The sequence below is a fragment of the Agelaius tricolor genome, unplaced genomic scaffold (assembly GCF_023055355.1).
Source record: "Agelaius tricolor isolate 1412-34295 unplaced genomic scaffold, bAgeTri1.0.p SCAF_8, whole genome shotgun sequence".
NCBI lineage: Eukaryota > Metazoa > Chordata > Aves > Passeriformes > Icteridae > Agelaius > Agelaius tricolor.
Window position 1 is genome coordinate 38203156 of NW_027269268.1, and position 16061 is coordinate 38219216.

Here is a 16061-nt window from a genome sequence, read left to right on the forward strand (position 1 = left end):
TTTCTTTATGCTTGGTTTAAGTGCCTAATTCCCCCATACATTCCCCTTAAAAAAACTACCTTTCTTGTGTGTGTTGGTTTTTCTGGTAACAAATAGCAGTTGCAGCTTTATCTGAATTTATCCCTTGTCATTCTTCCTGATGCTGACCATGATGTACATGAATTCTTTATGTATGTTTTCTCTGCACTAATCTATGTAAGACTCAGAGCGCTAAATGCATTTTAAGTGCTGATGGAGCTTCATGGGTAATTTACTGTAGTGTTTCTAGGGTGATGGAATCATAACTATTGTGTTTGAAGTTGTTCTTTGCTTCTGTTGGCAAGACTGTGTTTTCAGTTGCTTGTGATTGTACCAGACTTCTGCTATTTGGGCTCAAATTTCCATCCCCAAGAGAGGAGCTGAGTAAGGATTAGCATATCTCAAAGAATTCAGTAATTGCTAATTATTTCCACATTGTGTGAACAGTGTCAGTCTTTCATAACATGTACTCTGGACTGGATGTTCTGGAGGTGCTTGGCAAATCAATTTTTTTGATGTGTATTAATTCAGTACCAGCCATGAGCTGCTACTGCTATTTTTTTGTTCTGGATTCCAGTAGAAACTTCCTCTTCTATTAGAGATTTGGTTGTCCCAAAAGTGAGAGGTGGCACTGTACAGTCTTTCTGTGGATTTCAGTGCAGACTAAAGCCCAGTACACCTTCCTCTCATTACCAGTTTTCTTCCAAGGGGCTGCCTCTCCAGAGTGTTGAGCTACACTGTCATTCCATGCACAGTGTAGCGCCTGCTGAGCACCTATGCCTTCTTTAAAATACTCATAATTATCAGTGAAGGTGACTAAATCTCAGATTTAGTCTGTGCTTTTGACTTCTCTGGACTTCTGCTAGCCTTGTTCAAAGAAGTTCCTTCAATACAGACCCCACTTTGGTCCAGGGTTACACCTGTATCTTCTGCCTTCTGTCTCATCAGGGACTTGTGTTGCCCGTGTAGCATCCAAATTTCTCTGGAACCTTAGTGGAACACTGCAGAAGCCTCCAAATGGTGGAGCACTTCAGCAACAGAGCAGCGAAGCAGATGAGATGATACCAGTTTTAATCATAAACTCAGCAAGGGGGAAGCACTTCTTTTTTCTCAAGTTATTTTTTGTAAAGAAGAGTATATTAAGCTTACAATCATGTCTGATTGGAAATTTTCTATATAAAGAATTGGTACTTTTCACTAAGCAAATTTACTGTACTCTGGGCATTTTCACAAGCTTAGATCTTTATACTTTCAGTTTTCAGACAACTTCTTCAGTTAAAGTCACATAAAGTGAAATCACTCTTATAAGTGGGAAAGAAATCAAGATGCCTCTGCTGAAAAAAAAAAGATAATTAGATAAATTGGTTATCTTTTAACAAATGTTTTCTTTCTTTCTTTTCTCTTATAGAAAAAGTACAGAAAAGGATCTGTGGATATATCAAGGATTAAATGTGTAGAAGTTGTAAAAAATGACGGTATTATTCCATGTCAAAATAAATATCCTTTTCAGGTATGTTTTCTAAATATAAACTACATAAATTAAAGTGCTCTTTTCAACAACACCAAATCATTTGGACATAACCAATTTAATCTAAAATTACTGTCAATTCCAAATAATGAGCCCTTTCTCTGTTTCTTTTGGGCTGGTGGGAGGTAATTCAGGATCAGTGGTTAAACACATCCCCTGCAAGCTCTGCTGCCCTTGCAGCCCCTTCCCTTGGGAGTTGGGCCACAGACACTTGGTTGTTTTCTTTTCCTCACCCTCACAGCTTGAATTTTGACTGGAAACTGCCTTGCCCTGTTTTTCTGCTGGAACAAGAGAGCTGACAGCTCAATTTACCAGTCTTCATTCTTTCACATTAAATTAAATCTAATTGCCATGAAATTATATAGGAATGAGAAAATCAAAATATAACTAACTTGTTGCCTTTTTTTTTCCCTGCTTCGCTGTGAATTGAATGGAAATTAAAACCGAAAACAAAGTGCTTAGAGGGGAAAAAGAAAAATGTGGGGGTTGGATGCTTACTATTCCCCCCTTACTATAGAGGGAATGGTTGGAGTGAGGAGGAATTCCACTGCTGGAGAGGGGCAGCACTGACTCTGATCCATTTTTGCCACAGCAATACTCTTTTTCTGCCAATACAAGCAGTGGAGAAATAAAAAAGAGTCACTCCAGAGCAATACTGAATCAGATGGGAGAATGTCTGATTGCAAAGTAGCTTTCATTCATTAAACAGAGCTGTTTTTAGAAAAAGCACAGTGAAGAATGAACAAAGCAAAGCGTGAAGTAAGCATTTTAAGGAATGCTGACAAGATCATATACCATTACAAAATTCTTCCTAATTCCCCTGAAAACATCATATCTGAATAATACACCTTAATAACCTTTCCCAGTTTCTGCATTTTGTGCCTGAATACACTAATTTTGCCAAATGTAACAGTTATTTGTCCTACTCTGTTTCTTTAGGAAGAAATGAATTAACATTATGAGGTTAATGTATGTTGATTATTTCTTTTCTCCCCTCCAGGTTGTATATGATGCTAATACACTTTATATTTTTGCACCGAGTGCACAAAGCCGGGATCAGTGGGTGAGGAACCTGAAAGAAGGTAATTGGAACAGCTTGTACTTAAACCCTAACACAGGCAGATAGCTTTGCCTGAGCTGTCTGCATGGATTGGACTTAACTTGGTGCTGTGTTTTGGATTTGTGGCCAAAACAGTGTTAAAAACATACCAGTGTTGTGGTTGCTGCTGAGCAGTGCTTGCACAGCATGGAGAATTTGCCTTTTTCTTCCTCTTTTGCCCCCACACACTGGGGATGGACAAGAGGCTGGGAGGTGACACAGCCAGGACAGCAGGCTGGTCTGACCAAAGGGATATTCCATATAAAATTGAGCTCAGCAATAAAAACTGGGGTGGAGGAAGTCAGGGGTTAGGGTTTTCCCTTCCCTATTATCTGCTGCACAGGGGCTGGCTGGGCACTGCTTGGCTTGTGGGAGATGGTGAGTGATTTACTTTACATTACTTCTGGGCTCTTTTTTTCTCTCTTTTGGTTATTAAACTGTTTTTATCTCAAGCCAAAAATTTTTATCTCTTGTTCTTTCTATTCCTTCCCCCATCCCACTGGGTTGTGGGAGTGGGTGAGTGCCTGCATGGGTGCTTAGCTGCTGGCTACATCAGCCCACAACAAATTACAAAAATGAAATGGTAGAGTTTCTACGGCTCATATCTACCAATTTTAATTTTTTCCTTGCTTTAATTTCATTGCTTGCATACACAGGGTGTGGTAACAGGTACTGAGAGCCTCACATACTCAGACTGATCTAGTTTGATTTTGTGAAGTGCAGCTGCAATCAGAATTTGACTCTGCTTTTGCACAATGAGTTAAAAAGTTTATCCAAGCTAGCTGATGGCATCACTGGAAATTTTTGTGTGGATGTAGCTAGACAATATTGTGGGCCTTTAGCTGATGTAAAATGATAGGAGGTATCTCTGCTGAGATGTGATTAGATAGTTGCTTTCACAGTGAGTAAAGGTGGTTTTTTAAATTTGCCTCTTAATGCAATCTCACCATCAGGTACTCACATTAATTACAGGTGGTCTGTAAAGTAATAAGAAATTATTTCTGGGCTGGGGTCAGGGGGCAAGGAGTGACCTCTGAAACTGAGCAAGCCCATAGCATGGGGTAAGCAGCCTTTCAGGCCAAAATGATGAATTGTGCCACGAAGAGAGATATATATCAGCTCTCTTTCCCTCCAGAGCACTGTTTGTAGATGAATTTGAGTCACTTGCAACAGCAACAAAGGAGGAGGCAGAGCTCCCAAAGCCTACACAGCTGCCTGACTGATCCCAGTGGTGCAGGGTCTCCTTTCACTGATGCACCAAACCCCTGCTAGGATGACTGGGGAAGGGGGGGAATATGGCATACCCTGCTGGAATAAAGTTACTACCTTAAATACGTCCTCTGTGATTGTTTTATCACCCCCATGTAAACTTGCAAGAAGAGATGCCATGCTAAAGTAAGGGCAAGCAAAGATTATGCCTCATCTTAAAGATATTGCAATATGTATTAAAAATTACCCTCTTGCAGAATTCTTTTTTTGTATCTTTCAATATATGCTCTTTATCTTCTTGTAGAAATAAAGAACAACAGCAATATAATGGTAAAATATCATCCTAAATTCTGGACAGAGGGAATTTATCAATGCTGTAGGCAGACAGAAAAATTAGCACCTGGCTGTGAAAAATATAGTCTTTTTGAAAACAGTAAGTACATATGTTTTCTTATGAAGTTCTTCTGGCACATTTTTCTGCTTTTTTTATGTGATTCTGTCATCACACCTGAATGCCCTTGGTATTAGGCAAATTTGTAGAGCAGAGTCAATCATTGGTACTGTGACTAAAGTAAGACAAAAACAATTACCAATCATTCCTGGTAAAAAAATAGAAAAGCCAGCAAATTAGCCTTGCAAAAAAGAAAAAAGCTTAGCTAAATCTGAAAGGAATTATTGAAGTTGCTGAATTTAATTTGGTTTTTTTCTCGGATTTGAAACTTATTTGACCAGGTGTTTACCTTAGACTGAGGATAAAACCTTATGGTAAAAAGATTCAGCTACAAATCTTGCCAGCTCTTCAGTTATTTATTAAAAACTCTGCATAGCCATGTGAAAGAATAGTAACTGCAATGCATTTGGTGTTCCTACACCAAGCTAAAAACGAATATTTACAGACAGTGGACTGAATTACCTCAGAGTTTGTAAATGCTCCTGTGCTGAACCTGGATGAGCTGTGACTTTTTCCAGGCTCCAGACTGCAGGTTCTGCTGATTCAGCAGTGGATGCTGCACTGTGCACTGCTGTGGCGCTGCAATATTGTTCAACAAAGGAGCTAGTAATTATCCAGTCCTTGATTTAAAGAAAATTCTGTTGTAGGGAAAGAAATTGAGCCATTGCTTATGTCCCAGTTAAATCTGTGGCACCCAGTCATTTCTTATGTGTGCACAGGCAGTCAGGGGGACCTGGGGATTTATTAACATTAGAAAACTTGCAGAATAAACAGGCCCTCATGGCTGATCTGATTCAGAAAAGTGAAAAGCATGACCTATAGCTCAATGTTTTAAATGCATGAAAAAGGCATTGCAGGGGGAAAAAAATGGATCTGAGACATATAATAAGAAAATACAACTGTTATGCATTACTTAGCAAGGCAGGGTTCAGGGGCTTATGTATTTTAAAAGGGCAGATGTTAATACTAACAGACTTTTAGATCATCATGCTGACAAGAACACAGCTTCATTGTCTTATGCCTTTTTCATATCTATCCCTTTTTTATTTCTCATAAATTTTTGCATCTGAGGAACTGGCTCAGAGCTCTCTGTGGCATGCTCTGGTGTGGCATAGATGTTGCCAAATCTGTGGTCGATGTAACCTGCTGGGTGATTTAGGATGTTTTTGCAAGAATATTTAACCATTTTTCCTATACCTTAATATGAGTTGTCTTTGCTTTCTGAATATCTAAGCCATACTGAAGGCTTGTTAAGATATTCAAGCCTAATGTGAAATTTAAACCTTTTATTTAATTTTAAGATTTATAGCTAAATGAATAGGCATAAATCCTCTCCTGTGCTTTGTTTATAGATGTAATGAGATTGTCCTCTTCAATGCCAGAAAAAAGTGCGGTAGGTAGAATCTTTAAAATATTGAACAGATAATTTGAATAGACAATTTGAATCTTTAAAATATTGAACAAATAATAACTTTTTGAAAAAGTGCTTGCATTTCTCAAAATACTTGCTGTATCCTGGAGCAAAGGTCTGTTTCTGGATGCAACAATTGGCGCTATGCTCTATCTCAGGGTGAAAAAAATCCCACTGAAATTTAACTGCATCTGTTAGCTGTATCTGTACTGCTGGTGGAAGATGTGGGCAAAAAGCAAATGCCAGCCAGCTTTGCTCTGTACTGGCAGCTGCAGGCCTGCAGCACAAACCAGCCCCATGGATGGCACCTGCATGGTTTGCCTCCCCAGCCCCAGCTGGCCCCCAGGCCACCAGGGGCCTAGCCCAGCTTTTGCCTCCAGGATGCACTGGTGGGATGGTAAGGGTGAATGGGGAGGGAAGGTGGAGCAGCGTGGGATGATAATGATAATCTATAATGGTAATGATAATTTTATAATGTTGTGTTGTTTTCAGCGAAGGCCTCCACCACCTGTTCCTCCAGTTGAAGAAAATGGGAATGAAGAGGAGGAGATAGTGGTAGCAATGTATGACTTTGAACCTACAGAACACCATGATTTAAGATTAGAGAAAGGTGAAGAATATACAGTGATTGAGAAGAATGACATTCATTGGTGGAAGGCGAGAGACAAATATGGGTAAAAATGAGTTCCTTATTTTTTGTTACAAAGTTCAAAAGTCTATTTTCATATTGTAGAAGTTCATATTGACTATGTATCAAGAAATAACTGCATTAGACTTTACATTGGGCCCGGGCTCTGAAATCTCATCCATGTATTCTCATGCAGAACCCAGTTTTTAAAAGGGCAGTACTCGACAGATAGATTGTGGGACCCAAGCGCAAAGACAGTTCCAGAACTGGAAGTCTTTCCAATTATGTTTACTTTCCAACTTTATAGTTCCACAATTAAAACACCAGCCATCCTTTGAAACCTCACTAGACTGGGAAAGTATTCCCACTTCCCTGGGGAACATCTCATTAGGGAGCAATATGGTTAACATTTAGCTCAGCAGGCTCTAACTTCCAGACTTGAATAATCATCATTTTACTTAATAGCTGGATCATTAGGGACAATCTTTGAATAAGTTGAGAGAGAATTACAGTGAGATGCTGTAATGACTACAACTTCACATTCCCTGTATTAGAATTTTCCCTGCGGTTTCAAAGATGAAAGTTTTCATATTTCAATATTTATCAGGTTCCTGTTGCCATATGTTATGGGTAATTGTGAGTTATCAGGCTGTGCCAGGCTCCACACATATTTCCCCTGACTGACTGGGACTTCTGAGTGCAGAAGAGTGACAGAGCAGCAGAGAGTTTCTCACTTTACTTCATCCCTTCTCTTGGTTTTCTTGGACACTTTTGCTGCCCATGACACTTTTCTAGGGGTGCTGAAAGTTAATGTGGAAATGCTGATGCAGAAAATTAGTTTCTGAATAATCAGTAGTAGAGTGGGTGGGTCAGTAATTAATAAATTACATTGAGAGACCTCTGGTAATTAGCAGAATGGAACAACTATCTTCTAGGCATGCAGTTTGACACGTTTTCACTCAGATGATCTATTCTATATTTTTTTAGAAAACAAGGATATATTCCAAGCAACTATGTAACAGGAAAGAAGTCCAACAACCTTGATCAATATGAGTGAGTGAATGCTTGAATTAAAATCTGGAGTATCATGAAATGAAACCTATGCTTCAAGAATGACAATGTGTTTTTAACATTTTGAAAGCAACGGCTCATATATGGTAACACCTAGAGGTTAAACGTAAACAACTGAAATAGGCATATATTTTTTCAGATTCTCCTCATTGATTTTGTTGGGATTTATAATGTAGAGTCAAGTCAGTGAGACAGCCATCAGCCTGTGGTATTTAGGCTATCATGGTTAAAGCAAAATTCCCCTCTTAATTCTCTGGTAGACAAAGGGAAACTTTGAAGGAAATTTACCCATTTTTAAGTGTGCTAAATGTTGTTTTAATAGTAAAGTGACATGTCTGTCCAAAGTTTGTAGCAGTAAACAGTAGAGGAGAAAACAGTGGAAGTCACTCCAAATAAACATAAAAGATTGGATATTTTGGAAGCTCTAGTTTTCAAGAAAATATGTAATTCGATGCATTTCAGATTTCAATGTAACTTAACAGCTATAAATGTCTAGCTTTTTTTTTAAATTCTTTTTCCAGTTGATGTTTAGTTAGGGAGTACTTATTTAAGAACATCAGGGTAAAATTTAACATGATAGTCTCCAGACCTGTTCTTGATGCTCAGACATCATTATAAGATAAACTGCTATGTCTGAGAATTTAGGACATACTTCATGTGATAAAATGGAGCTGTAAGAAAATAATAAACAAAACCAAATTTCAAAGTTACATTAGTAGCTCCAAAACTTTACTTTTGGCTACATATGGTTTCTACTTGCCATGTTTTGACAGAAGACAGAATTTCATCTGGGATTTTGCCCTTAGCTTGACTAGAGGGAATTCTTTGTTGCTTTCTCATCTTAGGAACTCTTGCTAAGAGCTCTGCTCAGCTCTGGGCTGGGCTGCAGGGCTGGCAGAAAGGGAAGGAAGGAACTGGACTGCCTTATCTGGTCCAGCCACTTTGTGCTTTTACCACCTTGGGGCCAAAATTCTGAGTCTCTGTGTAGTCCAGAGAGCATTACTCCAGGTCATGTACCAACTGCAAGAAACCACTGTCTCCTGAACAGGCACAATCTGATTAAAGGTTGCTGTGCCACTTCCCTGCTAGGTTACAGAAATAACAGCACAGCTCAAAACAACTGCACCACACCATTTGCAAACTGCCTGGTTTTCCTTTTTTTGTTATTCTCTGTGACTGGCGGACATGCTGGTGCTGCTGTAGCTGCTTTAACCTGCCCATGCAGCACAGAGCTCAGAGACGTGCAGCCATGGCTTAATTCAGAGTTTCAGCCTCCCCTGTGCTAGGTGGGTCCTCCCTGGGAGCCCAGAAGTGTGGAGACACTGAATGGCGGAGCAGTCTGGCAGCAGCTCCACGGGTGGTTTGACTGGTGTGCAGACAGCTGCTTCCCAGGGCTGCCAGCCTTCCCCTTGGGCTGCTCTTCACAGCAACTGCTGCCATCAGCCTGGGCATGTTTGACAAGTGTTTTTTCCAGAAACTTACATCAGTTCCCTGAGTTTTATGGGCTTTTGTGGGATGGATTTGTTTCAGGGCTTTTTTATGGGACAACTGCACAGTGTAGTAGAGACTTATTTTTGCATGTTATCAAAGGTTCAATTCTTGATCTTCATTTATCATAAAATTATTTAGTCTCCAGCTTCATAATACTTTGCTTAAAGCATTTTAGGCAAATCATGCACCTTGGGGAAGTTTTATTTACTGATGCTGTGTTGCAGGTGGTACAGCCGAAACCTGAACAGAAGCAAGGCAGAGCAGCTCCTCAGAAATGAGGTGAGCACATCAGCCTGGTAGTATCAACTGTGAAATTCACTTTAATTGCTTCTTCAGTTAAAGCAGAGGCTTATTTTGGCAAGTGCATATCCTGGAACCTAGTAAAAGAATCATGTAACTTAAAACCAGTTGCTCAGAATTGTCAATGTGCTTATGTTTTAGGATAAAGAAGGTGGTTTTGTGGTGAGAGACTCCAGTCAGCCTGGCCTGTATACTGTTTCCCTTTACACAAAATTTGGAGGGTGAGTTTCTGTGGCTTCTATGCACACCTTATCTCATCTGAATCTGTTTGTATCTGTATCCAAGTTCATTGGCTGGGGGAAAGCAAGGAGAAGGCTCAATAAAGAAACAAGGGCTGCTGTGATAGAAAAGATGGGTGACTAAAATGAACTTTCCAACTCCATGGTTAGCTCCCATTTGGTTTAATCCAGCATAGACCTTAACCCCCACCCACAGGAGGAGGATTTGCTCTCCCAACCCATTTGGTCTCTTCTCTCCTGCCAGCCTGTATTTGTGTCTGCATGTGTGAGCTGGACTGGGGAGCTCACTGGGCTGAAAATTAACCTTTTCTGGGTTAATCTTCAACTTGGTTGGAGCACTGAGATGAAGGTGAGTTGCCAGTGCTTAGGATATTTGATATTCAAGCCATTCCCAAAGCATGTGGTGCTCTGCAGCTGTGCTGGCCCTTTCAGTTTACTTTTTCTCGTCAATGTGCTCCTCTTAAAAAAATTCACCACAAATGACATGATATTATTACTAATTATTATTGTTGTTGTTTTTTTTTTCTAGGGAAGGTTCATCAGGAATAAGACACTATCATATAAAAGAAACCGTGACATCACCAAAACAGTACTACCTCGCAGAAAAACATCTCTTTAACTCCATTCCAGAAATAATTGAATATCACAGCCATAATGCAGCAGGTAGATGGATTGGATTCTTTCTATCACTTAATATTGATTTGAAAAGGAGCTTGAGACATTTTATTGTTTTAATGAAATTTTGGGGGGTTTTGTGTATCCTTCCTTTTCAGGGAAGTAATGAAACACTGCAGTTCCACATTATTTCAATAATGATAGTAATTTGAAAGGTTTTGTGTGTGTGTGTCTAGATCTAGATCTGTATGGTATATAAAATGTTACTGCCCCAGAGTAACAGAAGAATAGTTGTAACAAGTCAGGAAAAATTGTCCCCTCAGCTCCACATAGTGTTTCTATCAGCTGCCTGTAACTCACAGTAGATGGATAGGGATGGTACTTCCCCAGAAAACTCTCCATACTCTACCTTTTTACCTGCTCCTCACTGCCACTTGAAATAATCTAACCTTCCCATACAGCAAACAGTTGAGGAAAACAATAATATGTTGTTTAGAAAATCCCTACTCCAGATCCATAACTGATGGCTGATGCTGGTCTCTGCCCACTGTATGATGAAATGGGAAGAGGATAGGAACTGGGTTCAAGGCACAGATACTAATACTTCTTTTTTCCAAGTCTGGTCTGTGCATAAATCTCACTCAAGATCTATAATTTCCATATTTTTACATCAAACTCAGACGGCTCAGCATTTCCTGATGATGTTCTGGAAAACACACCCCAAAAACATACTCCCACTTTTCATTTATTATAACTGATTTTTCTACATATTCTTAATTGTAGTCTGCAGTGAACAAGAGGCTGAGTTGCTGCCTGGTGCTGTTTCAGAAGTAAACTGTGTCTCTTGAATTGTCATTGAACCTCAGGTCTCGTTACCAGGCTGCGTTACCCGGTGACCCCAAAGAGGACGACAGCACCCACAACAGCGGGATTCAGCTATGGTGATTGCCTGTTATCTTCATCTACACTTACTGTAATGATTTTATGTATGCTGAGATCCTACAGTACTTTCTAAAAGTTTTGAAAAGATCTGATTCTCTGCTGTGATTGGCTATATGAACTTACGCTGGTCCCAGCTGTACTTTCAAGACCCTTGCACAGAGTATCAGCATGCGGAGGCACCACGTGCCACTGGTGCTCCAGGGGAATTTGGTCTTTTCCTCCCTGCTTTCTGCATGGATATCTTGAGCTCTGCCTTATTAGAGAGCTGTGCCTTTGGTTCCTTCATTAGTCTCCAGACTTCTGACTCAGACTTGACCCTTTGGTCTTTGTTGATGGGTTACTGTTTTAAAATACAAATTTAGAATAGCCATTTTTCAAGTGTGGTGATGTGAGCAACTTCTATGCGTTGGCACAACTTTGTGGTGGCATATTGTTGAAATCAAATCTGATAATATCAGTACATAATTACTGACCTCAGTAAAGTTTGAATTTTGACTGCAGTGTTAGTCAGGAGTTGCTTAACGGTCCCATTTACCTAAAAGTTTGTTTTGTAATGTACAGAAGTGTTCCATTTTAAAGTTAATTCTCAGACATTTTCTACCTAAATTCCTTAATTTGCTACTAGTCCAGTTTCTCTTTCCTCTTCCTTATCCTCTACCAGCTCAGTAGGTTCCTTAACTGTTTGTTAACTTTTTTTACAGAGAAGTGGGAGATCAACCCCTCAGAGCTGACCTTCATGAGGGAGCTGGGGAGCGGTCTGTTCGGGGTGGTGCGCCTCGGGAAGTGGAGGGCGCAGTACAAAGTGGCCATCAAGGCAATTCGGGAAGGTGCCATGTATGAAGAGGACTTCATTGAAGAAGCTAAAGTAATGATGTGAGTTGTGTGCTTGGCACTTTGATTTCCAGTCCTAGGCCTCTGATGCTCTATACTGATTGCAAATAAAACTCTGGAGGAGGTGATATTTCTGCAGTTTTGTGTGCTGTCGAACTAGCACTGCATGGAGGAAGTAATAACGACATGATCTCAATCTTTTCAGGAAGCTAACACATCCTAAACTAGTTCAGCTGTATGGTGTGTGCACACAACAGAGGCCCATTTACATCGTGACAGAGTTCATGGAGCATGGCTGCCTTCTCAATTACCTGAGACAAAAACGGGGAGTTTTGAGTAAAGACACTCTGCTTACTATGTGCCAGGATGTGTGTGAGGGAATGGAGTACCTGGAAAGGAACAGCTTTATTCACAGAGACCTGGTAACATCCCATTAGGCAATTCATTCCTCTTTGAAATTTTTATTTTTGAATGTACTTATTCCTTTTTTGAAATGGCCTGTTTGTTTACAGCTGCTTCTGTCCTTGCAGAAAATGGAGTGCATGAAGTTGGCTCTTTGGTCTAGTCAAGTCTCTAAAACTGCTCTGTATAGAAAATCATGAGAGATTTTTCTCTCTCAAGAAAATGGAATAAAATCTCTCTGAAATGTTTATCAATAGTAGCAATTTGTGCTGATATAACAGCCTATCTCCTTTCTGTATTGCTGCCATTTTCACCCCACATTAATCCCTTGAGAAGATATTTTTTTCTGTTGATCCTTTCCACAATAGTGTAGTTGTGAAAATGGTGCTATCAAGAGGAGATGCACATGTACTTTTTCTAATGAGAATACACCACTGAATGTGGTAAACTTGCTAAGCAATGAATACAAAGACATGATTAGATTGCTGTAATTTATCTGCAAGAGACTCCGAGTTTTCATCCAGCTCTAACCATTCCCATTGCAGGCTGCCAGGAACTGTTTGGTGAGTGACTCAGGAGTGGTCAAAGTCTCGGATTTTGGAATGACAAGGTATGTGTGACTGTGCAAAGGAATTTATAGAGATTTGGAAAAATTCATCTAAGCCTTGTACTTAGCCCAAAGGCAACACAGACCAAGCAAAATTGCATACAAAAATGATCTTTTTTGGCCTCTTCTTTTTGGTTTTTTGGGCTTTGTTTTGCTTTTTTCTTTTCTAGTGTCTTTAATGCTTGCTGGTTCTGTGTTGATTTCCTTACTCATTTTAAAAAAGACAGAGTTTGTGTTTCAGAGAGCAGAGCTGCTGGAGAGATAATAGTTAAACTGTATTTTGTTAAATAGATGTTAGAAAGAGGCTATTCAGTGAGTCTGGGACTCTCTTGGGTTCAATGTTTCAAAGTTGTGCTGGCTGAAGGGCTGGGAGATGCTGAGATCTGGAGGGGGGTTAATTTCCTGCCCTTGTTAGTGCCTGTGTGGGTGATGTGTTGGTGAGGCAGTGGTGGGAGCAGCTCTTCCAAGAAAGGTGTTAAAGCACCGTGGTTTGACTTTTGCCACATCTCTGTCTTGCTAAGTTTCTATGTCCCCTGACAACTGAACTCAGATTGGCTGCTGAAAAACAGAACATCAAATTTCTGCTTTTCCCTCATTTTCTCTCATAATAGAGACATTTAACTAGCAGGTGGCCTAGACCTGTGTTGTGTAGCTAATAAATCACAAGAAAGAACTCTGGGGTAATATGAAAAATGAACAGAGTCGTGGCTGAAGCAGTAGTACTGCCCCAGGGAAGCTATTTTTATCTTGTGATGCTAACGCCCATGGCCATTAGGTGGCAATATGAGCTTCTAGTACTCCAATCCAAAGCTAAATTAAAATTTGCAGGTTTGGAGGCTGACAGAAGGATATAATGTCTCTCCTTGTCTCTCCTTTCTTTTTTGTTCTTTTTTTTTTTTTTGTTCTTTTTTTTTTTTGTGGTGGTGTTTTTGTTTTGTTTTTTTGTGGGGTTTTTTTAGGTATGTCCTTGATGACCAATACACAAGTTCTTCAGGGGCTAAATTTCCTGTGAAATGGTGTCCCCCAGAAGTCTTTAATTACAGCCGATTCAGCAGCAAGTCAGATGTCTGGTCATTTGGTAAGATATTCATCATAGAATGAAAGCGTTTTTTTTATATTTTATCAGTAGCAGTTAAGCTCTGGTTATTGGGAAGGATTCAAACATCTGAGAAGAAGCTCGGAGAAATCATTTGCCATGATTTTATTAGTGATAAAGTTCCAGAGACACATTTAGTTCTGTTATTCATTAAACCCCATGCTACTAGAATAACACATTTTCAGTGATGACACATGTGAAAAGTGTCTAGAATATGGATATAAAACTATTTATCTATCAGAAAGCCTGAGTCCAGGGCTCAAAATAAACACACATGTTTAATGAACACATATGTTTAAGAAGTTATTTATTTTCTTTTTTTTTCCCCCCCAGGTGTTTTAATGTGGGAAGTATATACAGAAGGAAAAATGCCTTTTGAAAAAAGCTCCAACTATGAAGTGGTAACAATGGTTAGCCAAGGACATCGCTTGTATCGGCCCAAACTGGCCTGTAAGCAGATGTATGAAATGATGATGATGTGCTGGCAGGAGGTATGTATTCATATACATATATTTAAATTTTTTTTGGTCTTTGAATTGAAATAAAGGTTGATCTAGAAACAGCAGTTATTTTCTCTAGAGCAGTGTTCTGAATGCATCCAGGTCTCTCAGCTATTCATGTGCAACTGAACTAGAGCTCTGATAAGACAAAACATTGAAGAAATTTCTATGAAATAAATGAACGGTCAGATTAAGTATGTGAAGGCATTTAGTAACAAAATTAAATTATTTCTCATTTCAGAGGTAAGAAAATAAAGTTGATTTAAAAGAGGCATCAGCAAATGACACCCAGAATTCTTAGGAGCATGAACAACTTGCATAAAGAAAGATTGGAGCAGTTCATTGGGGAAGAGTAGGAATGGGGAAGAAAAATAAAAAGATGTAAAACTATGCAAAATAATGAATTATATAAAGAGTGTAGTCCAGCTACACCTATTTATGCCTTTTTCAAAGCATAAAGAAAATTGTTGCTTACTGAGATTAAGTGGCACATGCCAAAATCCAGACAAGGAAATATTTTTACATTTAATACTTAATGAAATGCTAAATTCCTCACCAAAGAATGATGATATGTCCAGTAATTTATCAAAATCAACACAACTTTATTGATTTCTGATAACATCTGTGCATGCTTTTTATTTTTAGAAACCAGAGGAACGCCCGACTTTTGAAGAGTTGCTTCATGCAATCATTGACATAGCAGAGGGCGAAGATGCTTTTTGAAAAAAGGCAACAGCAGCACAAGCAGAGAAAATAAGGCACTTACCAGAGATATGTGCCGTCATAGTTTCTTTTTAAGAACTTGATCCTGTAAGCTGTTGGATGCTGCTAAATAAGCAATGCGGGGAACCTGTAATATCTGATGCACTCCAGGACAAGGAGAATTTTCCATTATGTTGGGAAATGAGCACAGTATCTTCAGCAATATTAGCAATCTCTGTATTATCTCTGAACAGTCAGCATAGCTGTAAAGTTCACTCTTAATGGAGGGAGAAAATGTGGCCAGAGGCCAGGAGCCTCGTTTGTATTTAGTGGGTTGGGTCCATGTACATACAGTCCACGTTTCTGGGTTTCTCCTTACATGGGCAGTAGCATTAGTAGTGATTTGCATGCTTAAAAATGGAAGGTATCTATAAATAGCTTTTTACTGACACTGAAATGTTTCCAGAGATTCTCCAGAAACGTTCTTTTTCTTGGTTGATGGGTGTTAATCAAGAAGATGAAATGCACCTCTTTCATTTGCACATAGTAAGTTGTTGCCAGCTCAGTTTAGCACAACACTCTAAAAGCTGTGCTTCATGAGCCATGGTATGCCTAGAGTCATTGTAAAGTTGGCTTACCAGAGATCTCCCATGCTTAGTCTTCATGTTACTAATGAAAAATAAGTCCAAGATTCACAACTGGCTGTGAGTGAACCATAGTACCATGTTTTGGATCAATTAGAAAATTATTTATATGCTGTATGTACTGTAAATATATAAATTGAATGCATTTATTTATATAAAGTGGGGTTTTTTTTTCTTGAAATGTTCAGGCAAAAATTTTCCTTCCTGCGCTTAAACACACAATTCTATACAAGGAGCTGTAAATGAAAGAAATTCTCAAATGTGTTTAAGGAGGGCT

General features: G+C 39.3%; 1 protein-coding gene across 1 annotated transcript in view; it reads left to right on the forward strand.

Moving 5' to 3' along the window:
* TEC (tec protein tyrosine kinase) overlaps positions 1–15573 on the forward strand; it is a 43635-nt gene extending 28062 nt beyond the window's left edge. The window contains exons 3-18 of the mRNA XM_071432439.1: positions 1427–1528; positions 2547–2628; positions 4159–4287; positions 5658–5698; positions 6209–6390; positions 7332–7397; positions 9131–9185; positions 9348–9427; positions 9975–10108; positions 10927–11001; positions 11704–11875; positions 12039–12255; positions 12781–12845; positions 13802–13920; positions 14272–14429; positions 15084–15573. Coding sequence (XP_071288540.1) covers positions 1427–1528; positions 2547–2628; positions 4159–4287; positions 5658–5698; positions 6209–6390; positions 7332–7397; positions 9131–9185; positions 9348–9427; positions 9975–10108; positions 10927–11001; positions 11704–11875; positions 12039–12255; positions 12781–12845; positions 13802–13920; positions 14272–14429; positions 15084–15161 — 1755 coding nt within the window. The 3' untranslated portion in view covers positions 15162–15573. The remainder of the gene's footprint in view (positions 1–1426; positions 1529–2546; positions 2629–4158; positions 4288–5657; positions 5699–6208; positions 6391–7331; positions 7398–9130; positions 9186–9347; positions 9428–9974; positions 10109–10926; positions 11002–11703; positions 11876–12038; positions 12256–12780; positions 12846–13801; positions 13921–14271; positions 14430–15083) is intronic.
* Positions 15574–16061: the final 488 nt, after the last annotated feature.